The sequence below is a fragment of the Watersipora subatra genome, chromosome 2, assembly GCF_963576615.1.
Source record: "Watersipora subatra chromosome 2, tzWatSuba1.1, whole genome shotgun sequence".
Lineage (NCBI taxonomy): Eukaryota > Metazoa > Bryozoa > Gymnolaemata > Cheilostomatida > Watersiporidae > Watersipora > Watersipora subatra.
Window position 1 is genome coordinate 36,521,443 of NC_088709.1, and position 21,382 is coordinate 36,542,824.

The following is a 21,382-nucleotide window of genomic DNA, read 5'->3' on the forward strand; positions in this document are numbered from 1 at the left end:
TCTTAGGTCATTACGTAGGTGCCGAAGGCGATAGCGCCGATCCCAACCGTATACAGGACATACTCGCAATACCCGAACCGACTAACAAAACACAACTACAGCCATTTCTGGGATCTGTCAATCAACTCGGAAAGTTCTCACCCATAATAACTGAATTGACTCTTCCCTTAAGAGCATTGCTTAGAAAGGATTCGCCATGGACCTGGGATATTACACAAAAACAAGCCGTGATAGATATTAAAACAAAGCTCAATTCTACACCATGCTTAGCTTGGTACAGCCTAACAAGGCACACATTCATCATGTGTGACACGTCTATCGAAGGTTTAGGAGCTGTGCTGTTGCAAATACAAGAGGATGGCACTCGACGCTTGGTAGCAGCCAAATCTAGATCCTTGACCGACACAAAAAAGACATGGTCACCTATCGAAAAAGAAAAAGAAGCTCTCGGCATTGCATGGGCTTGCATGAAAATTGAGATGTACATCCTTGGTCATCCAAGGGTGACAATTGAGACCGACTACAAGCCGTTGGTACCGATATTTAATTCAAAAGCCATCAATGACCTGACACTGCGAATTCAGAGACAAAGACTCAGAACTATGAAGTATGCGTTTACAGTAGAGCATATCCCAGGCAAAACCAACTATATAGCTGATTTATTGTTTTGACAACCTTCTAGAAGACTAAGCCAGGATGATGTTGAGCTAGCAAAAGATGTTGACGTGAGCGCAATTACCGACGATATAGCGAATCTATCAGCAACTGAACAACGACTAATTGAGCTTAGGAACAAGCAACAAGAGGACGCAACTCTCCAATCTGTGATTGAGTACACTCAACAATGCTGGCCAGCATATTTATCTGATGTTAACACACATCTCAAACCATACTGGCATGCTCAGTCTCAACTTACACTCATCGATGGTTTATTGCTGTATGCTAAACGTATCGTAATACCTCTGTTGGAATGCCTGAGTATTCTTTGACGATTACATGGTAGACATTTAGGCATACAGAAGTGTAGGGAGCGGGCCGCCAATCTGTTTGGTGGCCTGGTATATCCGCCGAAATGGCAGAGATGGCCATCAAGTAAACCAAGACGAACACCGAGAACCCTTGAAACCTGGCAGTCTGCCGGACAAACCGTGGTAACGAGTTGGAACCGACTTGTTCTATTGGAATCAATCGAATTACGTAACAGACAATTGTAACAGACTATTTTTCAAGGTATGTTGAAATCAGCAAGCTGTCAAACCTGGACAGCAAATTGACTATAACATCACTCAAATCGATCTTCGCCCGTCATGGCATTCCAGAAATCGTTGTTTCCGATAATGGACCACAGTACGCAAATCAAGAATTCCGACAGTTTGCCAAAGATTACTCGTTTCAGAGTGTCACGAGCTCACCACATTATCCTCAAGGAAATGGAGCTGCCAAACGCGCAGTTAGAACAATCAAAAATCTTCTCAAGAAATCTACAAATCCATACAAAGCTTTACTTGCATACCGAAATACACCAATTCAAAATGGATACTCCCTGGCTGAACTACTCGTGTGTAGGCGAATCCATTGTGACATACCCGTAGATCCTTCTTCACTAAGCCCGATGATACTAAACTATGACTTAGTTAAAGACCGTGAACACACTTACAGACAACAGATGAAATACAACTATGATCGCCCACACAATACACGACCACTACCACCCATAGAACCTGACGACAATGTTTACATCCGAGACTTAGGTAGGACAGGTACCGTAAGAAAGAGACTTTGCGACAATTCATTTGCGATTCAGACTAGTTCACACGAGGTACGACGTAACTGACATTTACTTACTCCGTTACCTGACAACCATACTTTTGGCAACCAACAAGCTAGACAACTCCCACGCTTAGCAGTCCACAGCCGATCAATCAAACTGCTCCAAGACCCCAGATTGCTCCAACCCCACACCGTAGCAACTGGGCACGTAGACCTCCAAACCGCCTCGACCTCTAGGCTTGGTTAGTTTGCGTAGGTCTGCATTATATTGTATTTTATGCTTATACTTGCTTACAGTTATCCCTTTATTATACTCATAGAAATTGTCCGCTTACTCAGTTTGCCTTTTGGATAAAAAGAGAAATGTGGCATTCATATATATATCGTATATATTCGTGCATATACAATGTGGAATTATCATTATACGCATGCACGGATATCGGCAATAAAACACTTATCTCTTCGCTTCCTACACACGGCAGTTGTACAATTTATCTTTCACATTCGCAATCTCAAACAGTCAATCATGTGAAGCTAAGTAACACTACAATTACCTCATGGTAAAAATCGTCATCATTAAAAATAGTACCAAAATACTACGTTAACCTTAGTAACTATAGGTACCTACAATGACTTGAGTGCATTTTGTGGTTATGATCTGTAAAATAATATAACATTACAATGTACTATGTGGAAAGTACTTTCTTTCGAGACAGACGTGTAATATAAACGCTGAATCTAACAAATGAATTTAATTTACTAAACACATACTTGAAGGAAGTTTTAGTATGCGTTTTAGTAAGCTTCAAACTTTTAACAAAAATTTTATCATTTATTCGTTTGCCAATCGTTGTTATAATAACGGATACCAACATTACTGGAAAACGAATATGGATAACTTGCCATAGCCAGTTCAGCGAGGTATATCTTTCAATCACGTATATAATCAGCATACAAATCGCCAAATTTTAAGTTCGAGATACCGTGAGGCGGAACAAATTTACCCTAACGAAAAAAAACGAAGAACCATCGTGTGCGTACACTTAGGTCCCACAATAATCATTAACAGGGAAATTGCAAGGCGTGGGCGCAATGCTAAAATAGTAGCTATAGACGGACGATCACAACGACAAATACACGAAAACACATATGACCAACTTTGAGAAAAAAAAAAAAATATATAATAATGTCACCCTTCTATAGAATGACTGTTAGAGCCGAGTTAGAGCAGAATTTACCACCCATACGGGGTATCCGGGGTGAGGAATCAATTATATATATATATATTAGTATATATAAAAAATTGTTTCCTCACCCCGGTTAAGCCGTATGGGTGGTAAATTCTGCTCTAACTCGAGTCTCCTACCAGAGACCTGGGAGTATATATATACATATATATACATATATACACATATATACACATATATACACATATATATACATATATATATATATACATATATATATATATATATATATATATATATATATATATATATATATATATATGACTAGCTGTACTACCCGGCGTTGCCCAGGTAATAAAGAAGTCTTTGGACAGAGAATTGATTTGTATTTAACATGTAAAAACATTTGCCATTCTAAATTTCAAACTACAAATAGTGAGAAAAGTGTTTTGTGTAATTGAATTAAATGAAGAGAAAATAAAACAACTGTAAAAGTTTTCAATCTCTGTCAAACAACTGTAACTTTCAAACTTCATATCATGAGAAAAATGTTTTGTAGGTCAAATAAAAAAAAGAATTACTATAAAAGGGTTTAAATGTAAATGTGAAATATTCAGCAAGTAATAGCTAAATTAAGTCTGTTTGCTACAATTACAATAAGAGATGTTTCGGTAATGATACAGTTGATACCAACTGAGAAAACAAAATAAAAATCCTGAATATGTTGAATTAATAATAACAATTATTGCACGAAAGTGTTTGTATAAAAAATGTTACTGTTTCATCAAAAGCTATCCATTAATACTCTGAATTCGACGATACTTGTACCTTTCGATACAAATGTAAAAATGAGATATCGTACTGTCTTTGTTTGACCAACTGGTGAGAGAATGTAGAGGCCATTCCTACACAAGATAATACAATTGAACCTTACGAAAAGCCGGAAATAGAAGTTCACACAACCGCAAAAAGCCATCGTGTTTCATAGAGTTAATAGAATTCAAAGGAGATTCAAAGAATGCGTCATTTAGGGTGTGCATCTATGATATATGCATACAATATATGATAATGCTTTTGATCAATATGCCTTGCGTAGCTCAATGGTAACGCTTGTGGTTAAAAAAGTTGTGGACGCAATCTCCGCGAGTTCAAATTCATCAGGACGTGGAATTTTTATTCTAAGATTTTAATAGCTGAACATATCAAAGGACAGACAGACAGATGACAAGCTTTGAGGAATATATACATGTATATAGATAGACTGCCTCACACATGAGTGGTTTGTTTCCTTGCGCGACGAGTTGAGAAACTCGGTCGTTTCCTTTACAACAACTCATTTCAATTATTCACTCGCTTTACTTACTAAACGCCTGCCACATTTTTCCTACCATCATTGGTATGATGAGGTATGAAGAGCATCTCACAAACACTATTAAACTTTGAAAGCACTAGTTCATTATTAACTAACAGCCACCAAATATCGTATCCAACATTCTTCATTTCGAGAATATTTAAAACTTGACTCACTCTTCGTGTCCTTGACCTAATGCTCTGTTATCTGGCTTTCCATTCTTTGTAAGTCTCCTGTCACCACCCTTGTCATATGTAACCATGCTCTGGTACTTGGTCTTAAAACCTTCCGGGTCAGCCTCATATTCATCTGAGTCCCAGTTCACCCCCTCCGCCATCGCTCTTTCCTTACGCAGTTGCTTCTTGTTACTGTAATGGGTAAATTATAGGTAATGTCTTTGGAAGTTTTCAACACATTACAAAACCATCCTGTAGTTTAATCTCTAAAACATCTTCTGAAACTTGGGTGAACATAAAAAATGTTAGAGATAGTAGTTGCTCCTACAAGTATCTACAGTGAAACTCGGATAACTCAAACTTCAAGGGACCGAGTAAAAGTGTTCGAATTATCAGAGCGTTCAAGTTATCAGAGCACTATCACAAGTCCATGTATTTACTTATTTATTAGTAGATACATGTACATATACAAACTATAATATAAATCAAAAGCACAAATGGCTTGTTTCAAATTAAATGCTTCTAATGTAAAGCTTAAAACGTTTTTATCAAAAAGTATAGAGATTTTTCTATCACTTGAGATTGGTTTGTTGTTTGAGGTGATGTTATAGCCAGGACGTTTTTTAGATTGACATTGGCAAAACTTGATCGTTGCTGAAATGCTCAAAAGAAAAGACATCTTTTTCTTTTGAGCGTTTTACCCACGATCAATTTTGCCAATTTTTCTTGAAGTTTATGCAAAGATTACTTTACTTTACCTGGGATTCGTTAAGAGCAACACTCCGAGGCAGTTCAATTAAAAGTTTTACGAGGTTGTACGGTACATTGTATATCACTCATGCTTTTTGAATGGATACTTATTGAATGTACACACGTATTCTGTGTTTAGGTCAAACGATGAATAGTTTTTTTTAGCTAAGACAACGTATACGTTTAATTACAACAATTTTTAAGACGTTTTAAACATTCAACATTCCGACGTTGATTCAACACGGAATCAACGTCGGAAAACTATTCATCACGGGCTAGCCGGGTCACGCACTCAAGGATTTTCGCCACGCAAATACAAAACAAAAACAACATGCTGTTTTTGTTTTGTATGTGCGTGGCGAAAATCCTTGCGCGCGTGACCCGGTTAGCCCGTGCTATTCATCGTATAGCAGGATAAATCAAATTTTACCAAACCTTTAGAAAAGTCGTTGACAAAAATATTTTGCCGATGGAGGTAATAACGACGCTTATGAATTACGAAAAGTTGAGGTTTACCTCTATGGCTTGGAATAAAGTGATTTTGTAAAGCGATAGCAACCGTTTCGGTAGCCGTTGGGCAAAAAACAGTTCGTTATAACAGTGTTGAGTTCCAGTTATATAGAGCCATTTATCATTGCGTGGGAACGGACCAAGCAAATCCATTCGAATTAACCATGTGTTCGCTATATCCGAGGGCGAGTTATCCATGTTTCACTGTAATAGTAAAGTATCTAATGCATGTAGTTACTGCTACCGCCATATATATAATATAGGAGAGTCCCTCGAACACTAAAGCGCCAATGTTTTAAGACCTTGTAATATCATTTCCACATATTTTGCATCAACAACACAGCAGAATAAGACGTGGCAAACTTTTTGATACCAAATAACTGTAATGTGAATTTTGTTGCAAGTAAACCTTTAACCTTAATATACATCGACCACTCCAGTGATCTTCTGTTGCATGACCTTCTGTTGCATGACCTTCTGTTCTACAACCTTCTGTTGTACCGGTACAACTATTACTACCCTAGGACATTTATATTTCGCTAATATTTAGTTTCGTGAGTAGCATACAGAGTAAAATTTCGCAGCAACTTAATTTTGCAGCTCTGATGAGTGCCAAAATATAATGATGTGAAAATAAATGCAGTGGAACAAACATAATTAGATTCCTCAGGTTCAGTTCACTGATAAAAAAAATTTCGACTTGCGACAAGTTTGTAATTGTGAACCGCAGGTTGAATAGTGCATTGAACTAAAAACCCCTAGAAGGGCAAAGGTCATTTGCGACTACGGAAATCCGGCCGACGCCATTTTCAGGTAGCGTTTGAATTAATTTCATTGTGTTCAATGTGAGAAAGAAATCTAATTTCAGATTTAACAGCTATGGAAGATCACGAATACCCGCTAAATCAAAGGAACAGACTACTGAGATTACTACTAATAATTTATGTAAGAGAGAGAAGGGTGTAGGTGCACAGTGCTATTGCTATTCAATGAACTGCAAAACCGCAAGAATGGACTTTTAAAGGAAAAGGCATGACATTTCACAAGTGAGTCACTTCTACTACTAGTTCTATTACTATTGCTCAAGTCTACGACTACTACTAGTTGTGCTACTACTAGTTAGTACTGCCACTAGTTAGTTCTACTACACTAGTCCCTGGGTGATTAAGAGTCGATCAGTGGCACTATTGAGTGTACGAGTTTGACTGTATTTTGTCGGTGATTAGATAAATTTATAAGTTAGTGAGTAAAATGTTCTTCTTCCAGAACAAAGGTTTTTTAATTATTTAAATTTTGATTTTTTTATATTAACATTTTTGAACTACAAACTATTAGGTTATTTCTAAATATTTATATTTGAAGGAAATGTTTGTCGCGCCTATAATATTATTTATTGTTGTACCTGGATATAGCTAGCAGTAAGGAGATAAGAGTAATAATACTATTGTTATTACCACTGTTGCTAACTAACTACTACAGTTTCATTTTAATTTTTAGATTTCCAAACAAAGTAACTGAGAACTCTTGTTATTTACAATGGTATCGCAACCACAGAAGAGTGAATAAGCCTGATCCTTGAGCACTTTTCTGCAACGAACATTTCAATGATCCATGTTTTGACAGCAGGTAAAAACGTTCGACTGAAGTCATTTAAAGGTAACATTTTTCAATGTTGAATGATACTTTTCAATGATTGAATTCAAAACCATATTGTCAAGCACAGTGCTGCAAGGTTGCTCAACTTAAAGTAGATATATCTAAAAAAATTTAAAAACCTCAAACAGCACGCAAAACAGTGACAGCTGCCACAGCAAGTGCCTATGAATATGTCTGCAGCTTAGCAGTTGTGTGATCTGTTCTCTGTGATTCTTCATCTTCGTTTCTGGGATTTAATGTCCAACGCATAAATTATGCTGTCCTTTTTATCGTGTCTTAACTGTGTAAATATTTTTTCATTTCCTAATTGTTGTAATAAAACTACATAATACCCTGCAAATCATAAATTCCAAATTGATAGCAATAACTTGCAATTTAGAACACAAAACATCTTTTTGAAACAAAACAAAATAAAAAAAATCGATTTAAATAAAAAATCAAATAATTCAATAGAAATAAATTTTTTTGATTTAAAAAAAATCATCGATTTTTAACAACCCTGCCTACAACACAACAGAGTAAGACATAGTGAACCTTTTCATATCAAATAACGGTAATATGAATTTTGTTGCAAGTCAACCTTTAAGCTTTATGCCTAAGATGGATTATGAAAGACTTCCAGTGAAAATTGCCACATTTTCATTTTACATAGCGATATGGTAGCATTTTGAGCAGTTTTATTTTTGCTTATTTTATTAGTTGTATTGTTGTATATTAAGGGTACTATGTTTATGTGAATAAAACATTTATTTTTGTTGATTTTATGTAATTGTTATAATTGATGCTTTTGTTTAGGTGGTTGGAATAATAATCCTCTTGTTACTCAGTTTAAGGCTACCTTTCGCAAACTTATCAGCAAATGTGGTGCAGAATCAGATGCTAGTAAGACAAGTAATGTTACTGCTCAAAACGAGATTCTCATCATACAGGCTACTCCAGAAGTTGATCAGTTTGTGGAACTCAATGATTTCAGATGTCAAATTTCTGTCATAGGTAACAGTATAGTCTATATAGCTGGCTACATTGTGCAAAAGCTAACTAAAATGCTGTCGTGACATTGGCCGTCAGTCGCTGGTTACCACTAAGTCAAATATCCAGTACCGACATCTCTATACTCTACTCAAGCTACAAAACAATGGAGGATTGGTGCATCCATCAGACGATGTCGTCAGGATCCTGCTAGTTGCAGATCAATACTTTCGTATTAATAGAAAGTCAGATCCACTCCATTGTCTGGTGTATTTTATCAGTAGTGTAAGATATAGTGATGTGTTATGCTTTGGGAAACACCTTACGGATACGGCAGATGGCATATTCAACCACTGCGTCATTGATGAAAAACCTTATTCCGTCATTTTATGATCTCCGACAGCATCATTATGCTAAAATCCTACACTCAAACTGCAAGGTGCATCTTTGTGGCATACAAAACTAAAGTAGTACTTTTTAAAGGCCAGTAACAATGTAATCACTGTAATATTCATCTGCAGCTGTTGTTGCGCTGTTAATCCTAAACTGATTTAGTTCTAAGAAACTCTGATGCACCTTGGCTCAATATCCAGTGCTATACAAATCTCCTTTTACACAGTTTCTGTAACGTGTATGTATAAGTTTAATCATCTGATTACACTAATTCCAGCATTTCCTTGTTTGCATTATTTTGATTATCCTCTATTACAACTGTTTTTAATTTCCGTTTAGTTGTTGCAGTAGTTCATTCCATCTTTTACGGATACTGTAGTATACATATCATACATTCATAAGCTATTATCACTTAAATCTTGAAAGCAGCTTCTGTTTTGGCAGCGTACCTATGTGTTGTTTTTGTCAAAATACTTCATGTGCTAAGTTTTTCCATATGCATTTATGCATATGTAATATAAATTTTAATATAATGGAACAGTTGTTATTTGCCTGAATATATCATTTGCTGGGTTTATGAATTTTTAATACAACAGTTTGTATGAATAACATGGTCCACGAAAATCTATTTTACATCTACTTATCATTTGATATATCCCACTCCATATGTTATAAATAGGTTGTCTTCTATCAGGGCACTCTAAACGTTGTGTAGGAGGAGTTTTCATTAACACCCAGCTGGAAAATAATTATTCAACATGTACATTTCTGTCATTTTTCACCGTTTGTTTACAAACGGAACTAGCATTCGATTAGCTCTCCAATATGGCGCATACGCTACAGATTATTATCAATGTAAAAGTCAAGTGATTGCAATTCCAGGGGTTTTGAGTTCAATGGAATAGTGTAAGCAAGGTCGATAATGCAATTTGATCGCTTGCTGCCATTTGTTTCTTGAACTATCAACAGGCCCGTATTCCCTGGGGCGGCTGGCCAGCTGAGCCGCCCCAACTTTTTGGGAATTTTTCACGGCTAAGTACAATCAAACTCGGATAACTCGCCCTCGGATACAATGTAACATTTCATCTCAAACAAAAGGTTAACGCGAACGGATTTGTTTGGTCAGTTCCAACGCAATGATAAATTGCTTCAGATAACTCGACCTAAACATCATTTATTCGAAAAGTTATTTGCCCAATGGCCATGGACACGGCTTTTATTGCTGTAGAATATCACTTCATTCCAAGCCATAGAGACAAACATCAACTTTTAGTAGTTAGGCGTCATTATTATCATCATCAGTGGCTAAATATTCTTGTTAACGCCTTTTATAAAAGTTTGCAAAAGATCAAGTTTTACCAAACACCCGCTTGGCCATGTCCCATCGAAAGCGTAAAAACCTCCGAATGAACTTAAAATAAAATCCGCAAAATTGATCCTTGTTAAAACGCTCAAAAGAAAAAGATGTCTTTTTCTGAGCGTTTTAACTGCAGACAAGTTTTGCCTATTTTAATTTAAAAACGTCTCGTCAGTCACATCAACTAAAACAAAACAAATCTCAAAAAGTAGAAAAATGTTGATACTTTCCGATAAAATTTTTTAAAACTTCACACGAGAGGCCCAGCTGGAGGCCCTACATGAGAGAAACCTGTTGGGGACTTACACTGCCCCCTCCACACCCTAGGTGTTTATAACTAGTCGTCTAACATTAGCCGCCCCAACTTGCAACCAGTGAATACAGGCCTGACTATTAATGAACAAAACTACGTAATTAATTTCGCGTTTTCGCTCGTTCGTAATGATAGTTTAGTTTCGCACATGAAATTTTCGCGATAGGATGACTCCGCGAAAACGCGAAAGTTAGCTAAGGCAAATACATAAGTGTCCTAGGGTAATGACATTCAACTCCCCAGTTTTACTCCCCAGTTTTACTCCCCAGTTTTACTCCCCAGACAATATTGATTTCTTGTGTTCCATTACGAATAGTTGCAATCTCCTATTGCTAGAACTGTACAGTAGACGCTCCTACGACATAAATAAGCCGTTCCAAGAACATTTATGTTTTAGGGATTTTACGATATATGAACAGTAAAAGACATTTAAATAGCCTATTCAGTTCTAAGATCTTTTTAAATTGAACACTTTGGCCCTTAAATAAGGAAAAATGGCCAAGCTTATTAATTTAATGATTGTACAGTAACCATAGTAACTACAGTAAGTATCATTGGTTTGTATTGACAACAGATTTCTTTTCTCTTATCACTTATACTCGCTTGAGGGTCTTCAAGGTCAATGAATACAGTATCACAATAAGTTAAGGGGAGTGCACACCTTCAATGTCATTTTAGATCGGTTTTTTTCTTCAGACCGCATTTTATACTCTGCAAAAAAGAAATAATAAGCAAATAGCTTATATGTTTAAAATATAGTAAAACAAAGATATATCGATACTATAATAAGAGCAGTGTTTATATAATGACAGGTATATATACTCATTGGTCAACTTATGGCAAACCAGGGTACTAGGTTAAATAATAGAGATACACACTAGGCTGTTGGAGTACTAGTATATATAATAGAGATACACACTAGGCTGTTGGAGTACTAGTATATATAATAGAGATACACACTAGGCTGTTGAAGTACAAGTATATATAATAGAGATATACACTAGACTGTTGGCGTACTAGTATATATAATAGAGATACACACTAGACTGTTGGAGTACTAGTATATATAATAGAGATACACACTAGACTGTTGGAGTACCAGTATATATAATAGAGATACACACTAGGCTGTTGAAGTACAAGTATATATAATAGAGATATACACTAGACTGTTGGCGTACTAGTATATATAATAGAGATACACACTAGGCTGTTGGAGTTCTAGTATATATAATAGAGATACACACTAGACTGTTGGAGTACTAGTACGTATATATAATAGAGATGCACACTAGGCTGCCACAGTACTAGTATATATAATAGAGATATACACTAGACTGTTGGCGTACTAGTATATATAATGGAGATACACACTAGACTGTTGGAGTACTAGTATATATAATAGATATATACACTAGGCTGTTGGCGTACTAGTATATTTAATAGAGATACACCTATTCATCATTTTCTCTCCCAACTTTTGCGAGAGAGATAACGATATTTTCAGGGTTAGTTTTAGGGCTCTCATTATTCAAGCCGAGTTTGATAACTCGCACTGACTTTACGCTTTACAATATAATTTTTACTTAAAACATTATGTATAATATATATAATATTATATATAATGCACTTAAAACAAAGTAAAAGCTTTATATAAGTTCTTTATGTTAAGTGCATTTTACATGAAAAGAGGTTTATGTTATGTTATTTCTTTTCTCTTATCACTTATACTCGCTTGAGGGTCTTCAAGGTCAATGAATACAGTATCACAATAAGTTAAGGGGAGTGCACACCTTCAATGTCATTTTAGATCGGTTTTTTTCTTCAGACCGCATTTTATACTCTGCAAAAAAGAAATAATAAGCAAATAGCTTATATGTTTAAAATATAGTAAAACAAAGATATATCGATACTATAATAAGAGCAGTGTTTATATAATGACAGGTATATATACTCATTGGTCAACTTATGGCAAACCAGGGTACTAGGTTAAATAATAGAGATACACACTAGGCTGTTGGAGTACTAGTATATATAATAGAGATACACACTAGGCTGTTGGAGTACTAGTATATATAATAGAGATACACACTAGGCTGTTGGCGTACTAGTATATATAATAGAGATATACACTAGACTGTTGGAGTACTAGTATATATAATAGAGATATACACTAGACTGTTGGAGTACTAGTATATATAATAGAGATACACACTAGACTGTTGGAGTACTAGTATATATAATAGAGATATACACTAGGCTGTTGGAGTACTAGTATATATAATAGAGATATACACTAGACTGTTGGCGTACTAGTATATATAATAGAGATACACACTAAGCTGTTGGTGTACTAGTATATATAATAGAGATACACACTAGACTGTTGGCGTACTAGTATATATAATAGAGCTACACACTAAGCTGTTGGTGTACTAGTATATATAATAGAGATACACACTAGACTGTTGGCGTACTAGTATATATAATAGAGATACACACTAAGCTGTTGGTGTACTAGTATATATAATAGAGATATACACTAGGCTGTTGGAGTACTAGTATATATAATAGAGATATACACTAGACTGTTGGAGTACTAGTATATATAATAGAGATACACACTAGACTGTTGGAGTACTAGTATATATAATAGAGATACACACTAGACTGTTGGAGTACTAGTATATATAATAGAGATATACACTAGGCTGTTGGAGTACTAGTATATATAATAGAGATATACACTAGACTGTTGGCGTACTAGTATATATAATAGAGATACACACTAAGCTGTTGGTGTACTAGTATATATAATAGAGATACACACTAGACTGTTGGCGTACTAGTATATATAATAGAGCTACACACTAAGCTGTTGGTGTACTAGTATATATAATAGAGATACACACTAGACTGTTGGCGTACTAGTATATATAATAGAGATACACACTAAGCTGTTGGTGTACTAGTATATATAATAGAGATACACACTAAGCTGTTGGTGTACTAGTATATATAATAGAGATACACACTAGACTGTTGGCGTACTAGTATATATAATAGAGCTACACACTAAGCTGTTGGTGTACTAGTATATATAATAGAGATACACACTAGACTGTTGGCGTACTAGTATATATAATAGAAATACACACTAAGCTGTTGGTGTACTAGTATATATAATAGAGATATACACTAGGCTGTTGGAGTACTAGTATATATAATAGAGATATACACTAGACTGTTGGCGTACTAGTATATATAATAGAGATACACACTAAGCTGTTGGTGTACTAGTATATATAATAGAGATACACACTAAGCTGTTGGTGTACTAGTATATATAATAGAGATACACACTAGACTGTTGGAGTACTAGTATATATAATAGAGATACACACTAGACTGTTGGAGTACTAGTATATATAATAGAGATACACACTAGACTGTTGGAGTACTAGTATATATAATAGAGATACACACTAGACTGTTGGCGTACTAGTATATATAATAGAGATACACACTAGACTGTTGGAGTACTAGTATGTATAATAGAGATATACACTAGACTGTTGGCGTTCTAGTATATATAATAGAGATACACACTAAGCTGTTGGTGTACTAGTATATATAATAGAGATACACACTAGACTGTTGGAGTACTAGTATATATAATAGAGATACACACTAGACTGTTGGCGTTCTAGTATATATAATAGAGATACACACTAGACTGTTGATGTACTAGTATATACAATAGAGATACACACTAGGCTGTTGGAGTACTAGTCCCACGACCAGACACGAGCAAAGCGATTGTTCGGGAGATTTATGATAAATGCATGTGCACACAACTCACAAAACGTATTCATCAACACCGTCGCAAACCCTTGTACTGAACTCTCATCAACAAATTTAACCATTTTTCAATGGAGTCGTTTAAGTATAATAGCGATACAAAACACATATAAACCTATTTAAATATGTTACCAAGTCTTTATTATTTGTAGAAGATTTCCTAAACCTTATCCATCTAATCAGGTTATACATAAATAGACAGATTAATTTGGCCTAAAATCGCTATTGAAACTTTGGTAAGCTTTGTTTTATAAAACTTTAGACCGATCAATGAAACGCATATAAAGCCGAGTGACAGAGCGTAAAACCATTATGTTGTTCGCATTTTACGAGAAAAACGTGCACATTTCACCAGTCTATGGCATTGTCCAATGCCATAGACTCTTTCTCTAATTCATAGGTTTCTCTAATTCACGCAGGAGTACTGAAAAATAATCGTTTCTTCTTTGCCGATTTCAAAGTAGGTAACTGACATTTTAGACACTTATAATGAGTACTTTGGTATTCCAACTGATGTCCAAAGCAGTGAATGTAAAGGAAATGACGATGATATGTTTTCTAATGATTTTTATAAGGTTATTACAATGTTTAATTATAAGAATAATTATTCAATTTTATAAGATTTAACTGTAAGAATAATCATTCGAATTTACAAGATCGAAGTATATAGTGACCGATGTTGGGCAATATGTTAATGCTATTATTTTTTCTAAATAATTTTGTTAAAAAGATTTTCTAAAAATCTAGATAAATATCACAACTTCTTGATATTCGTTGCTATGCCGTTTTGAAATGTAAACAAAATTGTGCATTGGTTTTCTATTATAACTGTAATACTATATTAATAATATTGGTTATTCTAATAATATCAGTGCATTTTACTTCTAATATTGCATTTCTCCTATTGCAGAGAGATATAAACATATAAACACGCTTTTGGAAAAGAGAGCGTTTACTGCCAATCTTGTCGAAATGCTGTTTGATCACAGGCCTTTGAAAAAGAAAGCACTACACCTCTGAAACAACAAGTTACAATCAATCCCCAACCGGAGAAGTCTTGACTTATGAAAACCTAATTATCCGACACCTAAAGGATCATTCCCACGGCTAGGAAAGTACACACGCTGCAACTTCATGAGAGCCAACACCATCATAACCTACAATTCCATTATCTCATATGCGGTAACAAGACCCGTCCCTTCAAACACCTGTGCTACCAGACCAAGGGTTAGGAGAGACCAAATCCAGTAAATAAAGGAAAGCCAGCGAAATACACACCTGAGACGGTTCTCAGGGACTACCTCCCCTAAACGTCCGAACCAAGACCAAACCGAAGCAAGAAATGACCAGCCAGAAATGACAATGTAATATTAGACATGTCCGCAAAAGTAACTATTTTTGAAATTTTAATATTCATAATTTTTCCGCAGATCTTTCACAACATGTTGCAATCTTTTGCACGTCACAATTCTTTTAGCCAATGATACATTGACTTATGATCTTGGATCATATTTAATCTATTAAGTTTTTTTCCCGTTTTACTGATCTTTATTTGATTCTTTTTTGTTCCAACTACTTTAATAGCATCTTACACTTAATATTTTGTGACTGGTTGTTCTTTGACAAATTCTGTCTTTATTAAAAATAGAACATTGTGAACTTTGCTGAAACAGTTTAATTATTGAGCTGGTAGGTTACCCCACAAGTTTTGTCTTGGGGGTAATTCACAAGGTCAATGAACTTTCACGCAACTATGTCGATGCATCAAAGTCATAACTGCATGTCTTGAGTTTGGGTTGTTGGTATTTAAAAATCAGACATTATGCAATAGAACTAGGGTTTGTTTTTTAATATTGGTGGAGTAAATGACAATCAGCGCGCCCCCTCAAACAACTTCACCGATGTATCAGAGACAAATTTTTCACAAACATAATCTTTTCCTTTCATTATTGCTGTTTGTTGTACATAATAACACCCAGTACATTACAGCTACCATTGCAATTAACCTATTGCACTGCAGTGCCATTTGACTGCTAATATTGCATTTCTCAACCATCAGTGCCCTTTCTTTTTTCCAATATTACTTTTGTCATGGGCTGTATGACAGGGGAATATTTAGTATATATAATAGAGAAAACTCTTTACGCCTTTTCTCTCCTATTCTCTCCCAAATACAGCAAGAGAGAAAGCAATATTTTTATGGCTAACTACGAATTCTTGTTATTAAAATCGATCTTGAAAACTTGCACCGACTTGACACTTTACGTTATATGGAATTTTGTTACGTAGTACGACATAAAAATTTAACATAGATTCTTTACTTTATGTGGAATTTACGTATAATTGGACATAAACTGGCACATGGGCTGACCCATGGATTGAAATGTACACGGGCACACAAACACAAAAATAGACTAGAACTGGAATTGGTGCAAAAGTTGGGACATGCACTGGCATAAACTTACGATTCATGCTTTGCCATGATCTCTTCATACTTGTCTCCATATTTCTCTCTTCTTTTCTGCTCTCTGGCAGCTTTTCTCGCAGCCTTCTCTTTTAGGTAAACACGCTTTTCCTCGACTGTCATGTTCTCAAGGTCAGGTTCGTCTTCGGTGTCTGTCGAATGGTCGCTGCATCCACAACAAAACATGGCTACCTAGTTTAAAATTTAAGCTATTGGATGAGAAAACACGATCCACAAATTACTCAATAAATAATTATCACCCCTTAAAATATTTTGTAAAATGTAGGGAATCAAGGCAGTTTTTTATTATCTCAAGTCACGACAGCTCACATCTACAACACGCATAGATATTATCTAGATGTCTTTGGATAATATGCTAACAAGTTTACACTTGTCTGTGAGATTAAAAAAAGTTCATTTTAATATTTGCGCATAAGAACTTATACCCACATAAGAACTTATACCTACATAAGAACTTATACCCGCATAAGAACTTATACCCACATAAGAACTTATACCCACATAAGAACTTATACCCACATAAGAACTTATACCCGCATAAGAACTTATACCCGCATAAGAACTTATACCCACATAAGAACTTATACCCACATAAGAACTTATACCCACATAAGAAATTATACCCACATAAGAACTTATACCCGCATAAGAACTTATACCCACATAAGAACTTATACCCGCATAAGAACTTATACCCGCATAAGAACTTATACCCGCATAAGAACTTATACCCGCATAAGAACTTATACCCGCATAAGAACTTATACCCGCATAAGAACTTATACCCGCATAAGAACTTATACCCGCATAAGAACTTATACCCGCATAAGAACTTATACCCGCATAAGAACTTATACCCACATAAGAACTTATACCCACATAAGAACTTATACCCGCATAAGAACTTATACCCACATAAGAACTTATACCCGCATAAGAACTTATACCCACATAAGAACTTATACCCGCATAAGAACTTATACCCACATAAGAACTTATACCCGCATAAGAACTTATACCCACATAAGAACTTATACCCGCATAAGTTTCTTGTTTCTTAAAATGTTAAGTTAATATAGTTTATGTTAAATCCAAATTTATACTTTATAATTTATACTTATTTATACTTATAATTTATACTTATTGGATGAAGTTATATCAAGTTCTGCAAAGCTTCATAATGTGGAAAGTTCATGTTCTCCGAGTCGAAGGCACAAAAGGTTATTTAGTTAGTAAAACTAAATAAAAAACAGGCAGCTCTTTGCAAGAACATTAAAATAAACTTGACCAAAAACGGATAACTGCGAGCAGTAATAACTCCAACTATCAAACTTTGTTCATTTTTGTAACCATAAGAGAAAGAAGTTGAAGCTAATGGTTGAAGCTAAGAAAGCAAAGATAACTTTCAACTCATAGACTATGACAGTCTAGATGAAAGTATACGTGAAGAGTATCCATGAAGAGTATGCATGAAGAGTATGCATGAAGAGTATGCATGAAGAGTATGCATGAAGAGTATGCATGAAGAGTATGCATGAAGAGTATGCATGAAGAGTATACATGAAGAGTATACATGAAGAGTATACATCAAGAGTATACATGAAGAGTATGCATGAAGAGTATACATGAAGAGTATACATGAAGAGTATACATGAAGAGTATACATGAAGAGTATACATGAAGAGTATACATGAAGAGTATACATGAAGAGTATATAAATAGCCTTTCAATTATAAACTGACAGAAAATAGCTAAAAAACTCAAATCATAAAAACTCACGTGTTTTCTAAGATTAATATAAATAAAGAATAATAATTATTTCGATGAACAATCTTGTAAGAAGACTAGCAAATCATTCACACCTGAAACCCCCTTTAAAATGCTCTCTAGTTTTCTTGAGTTTTTGTCTCTGCCTGCCCTCTCCCCTTCGTCCTCTCTCCCCTTTTCCATCCTTCCCTTTGTTACGGGAAGGCTTCTGCCTGACCACCCTCTTCCCTGTTGTGTCTATGTAGCTCTCCATCGAGTCACTGTCTGTATAAGTCACGACAGCTTATAAAAGGATTTATGACAAAAGCTCATGGTGTCGTACCCCTCTAACTGCACAACGGAGCTGACTCTGTTGCTGCAGAACAGTAATATATGTGTCGACACAAGCAGCGAATAAGTGGACTAAAAGGTTCCCATACAAGATACACGGTGTAAAGAAAGACTTCCACAAGCTTTGGGTTCAAGCTGGCATTGTAGCAAAGAAAAGCTGGTATAGACTGAAATATCATGCTAAATATCACCCCAAATGCCCCAATTAGTGTCAGAAGAACAAGCCACATAGTCTCTTTACCGATGAACTTGAACAAACTTCCGTAGATCTTATCATAAGTATCAGTAATTCTCTATAATTTGCGATTGGTTTTTATTTTTAAGGTGATCTGACTGAAAAGATGTTTTAAAATTAAAATGGCCAAACTTGATGGAAATACTGATACCTCCTGATGAACTCTACTGAAGTCCTGTGCAAGTCCATCTGTAAAGAGACACATTAATCTCCTAACAAATTTCAAGTCTGAAGCTAAACACCTACAGAGATCTTTCAGATTGTAATTTAATAGAAAACTGTCTACATTTACTTTAATACCTTTTATATTATATAACTTGACCTAAAACCTTATTAGGATCTCCACACATAAATAAGTCTAGTTATCTTCAAGGAAAGTCAGTCAAAAGCTACAGCTACCTGAAACATATATCTGTTCTTTGCCATGGCCAATGACTTTTCCGTCAGCATCTCTTATTCGTTGCTTACGAACTTTAGTCTTTGTACCTCCGGCACTTACAACACTACGATAGCTACAAGAAGCAAAAGCATCTAAGAAATAAGTTGCTAAAATTGCACATTTACCAGACAAACAAGATTTATCTAAACTATGATAGCCATGCCTCAGGAGAAGACGCACATGCTATATTGTCAAATGGTAGAAACAATAGGAACCATTTTTTCATTATGCATCCATCGTCTACCTAATCTCCATCTTCTACCTACTGATACCTCTAAGTACGACTGTGATGAAACATTAGGCCCACGCTGCAGATGTTAATATTATATGGGATGATACTTGATACGAGAATTCAGAAGCAAGTCAGTTGCCAAAATTCATAATGACCTGATTATAGCATCTGGTTGTCTCTTGAGACGACCAGATGCTATAATCCGTTGAGACATCCATAGGACGTGACACGCTATAATCCGTTGAGACATCCATAGGACGTGACACGCTATAATCCGTTGAGACATCCATAGGACGTGACACGCTATAATCCGTTGAGACATCCATAGGACGTGACACGCTATAATCCGTTGAGACATCCATAAGACGTGACACGCTATAATCCGTTGAGACATCCATAGGACGTGACACGCTATAATCCGTTGAGTCATCCATAGGACATGACACGCTATAATCCGTTGAGACATCCATAGGACGTGACACGCGACATGTGACACACGAGCAAATTTCAGGCTCTTTCATGAGTTGAAGTCCAAACATAGTTGAATGCCAAGAACAATGAATGTTTAGTAACATTTATCGCAGGAGTTGTCGGTCCCTAGTATGTTTGTTGTCTTGCTACTACTGTAGCCGTAATTGAAGTCAAAAATATGCAATTCACAGAATTTGATGATATACTTTTTTTGCTGATGCACGTGTAAGTTAAGCCTTCTGAACTAACTGCTATCATATCTGCTGCCAAGACTTCATAATCAACTGACCTGAACTCACTGTCACTGCCGTGCACTCTTCTTTTTTCTTTCGCCTTTTCTCGCTTCTCAAGCTGCTTCGAAGCTTTTTTCATGATAATACTGTCATCACTGTGATAATCTTCTACCTCGCCTCGTGTACCGTCAGCATTCTTCTTGCGTCGTAGAACCTTTCTGGTACCACCAGCACTCACCACACTGTAAGTATGAATACAGGCAGGGTATTTTCTGTTGCTATTTGTTACGTGACGCGGCAAATATCTTTATGCTTTACAGAGAAGACAATTACAAAAAAATCAAAGTAGAAGTTCATCAATCTTTACTAGATCTCGATTAAAGGTCAAAGGTCAAACTAGACAGTTTTTATCAGAATCACCAGGTATTTGGGCAGGTTTGATGGTTTACGATCTTGCACAAGCATGCAATCTTGCACGTGTCTTTGATTCATAAAATCACTAGTATGAGGGAATCCTTTCATTTAGTAAAACACTAGATAACAAGCGTCTCAGAATAAGGCACCAGTATAGCGAACCATGTAATAAGTTCTCTCATTACTGTTATACCTAAAATAGCTGTGAGCGCTGTTGGGCCCATGTTTCTTCTCACGTCGACGCTGGCGTCTTCTTTTTTTTCCTTCTTCATCTTTGTCGCTGTTGTAAACCTGCTCAGCGGAGTAAGTACCATCAGCCCTCTTTCTTCTTCGCACTACCTTTCTGGTTCCTCCAGCACTGTGCACACTTTTATAACTGTTAAATATATACCTGGCATGTTAGTCATAATAAAAATGAATTAAAAAAATTGCATGATCCTTCCAAACACTAATCTTTTTTACACCTGCTCTGCATGTGTACCA

At 35.7% G+C, this 21,382-nt stretch overlaps 1 protein-coding gene across 1 annotated transcript in view; it reads right to left on the minus strand.

Annotated features, from left to right (window-relative positions):
* Positions 1–21,382, minus strand: part of LOC137387174 (uncharacterized) — a 97,804-nt gene that overhangs the window by 53,489 nt on the left and 22,933 nt on the right. The window contains exons 10-15 of the mRNA XM_068073500.1: positions 21,093–21,275; positions 20,542–20,727; positions 19,510–19,622; positions 18,641–18,809; positions 16,759–16,923; positions 4,485–4,676 (exon numbers count right to left, since the gene is read on the minus strand). Coding sequence (XP_067929601.1) covers positions 4,485–4,676; positions 16,759–16,923; positions 18,641–18,809; positions 19,510–19,622; positions 20,542–20,727; positions 21,093–21,275 — 1,008 coding nt within the window. The remainder of the gene's footprint in view (positions 1–4,484; positions 4,677–16,758; positions 16,924–18,640; positions 18,810–19,509; positions 19,623–20,541; positions 20,728–21,092; positions 21,276–21,382) is intronic.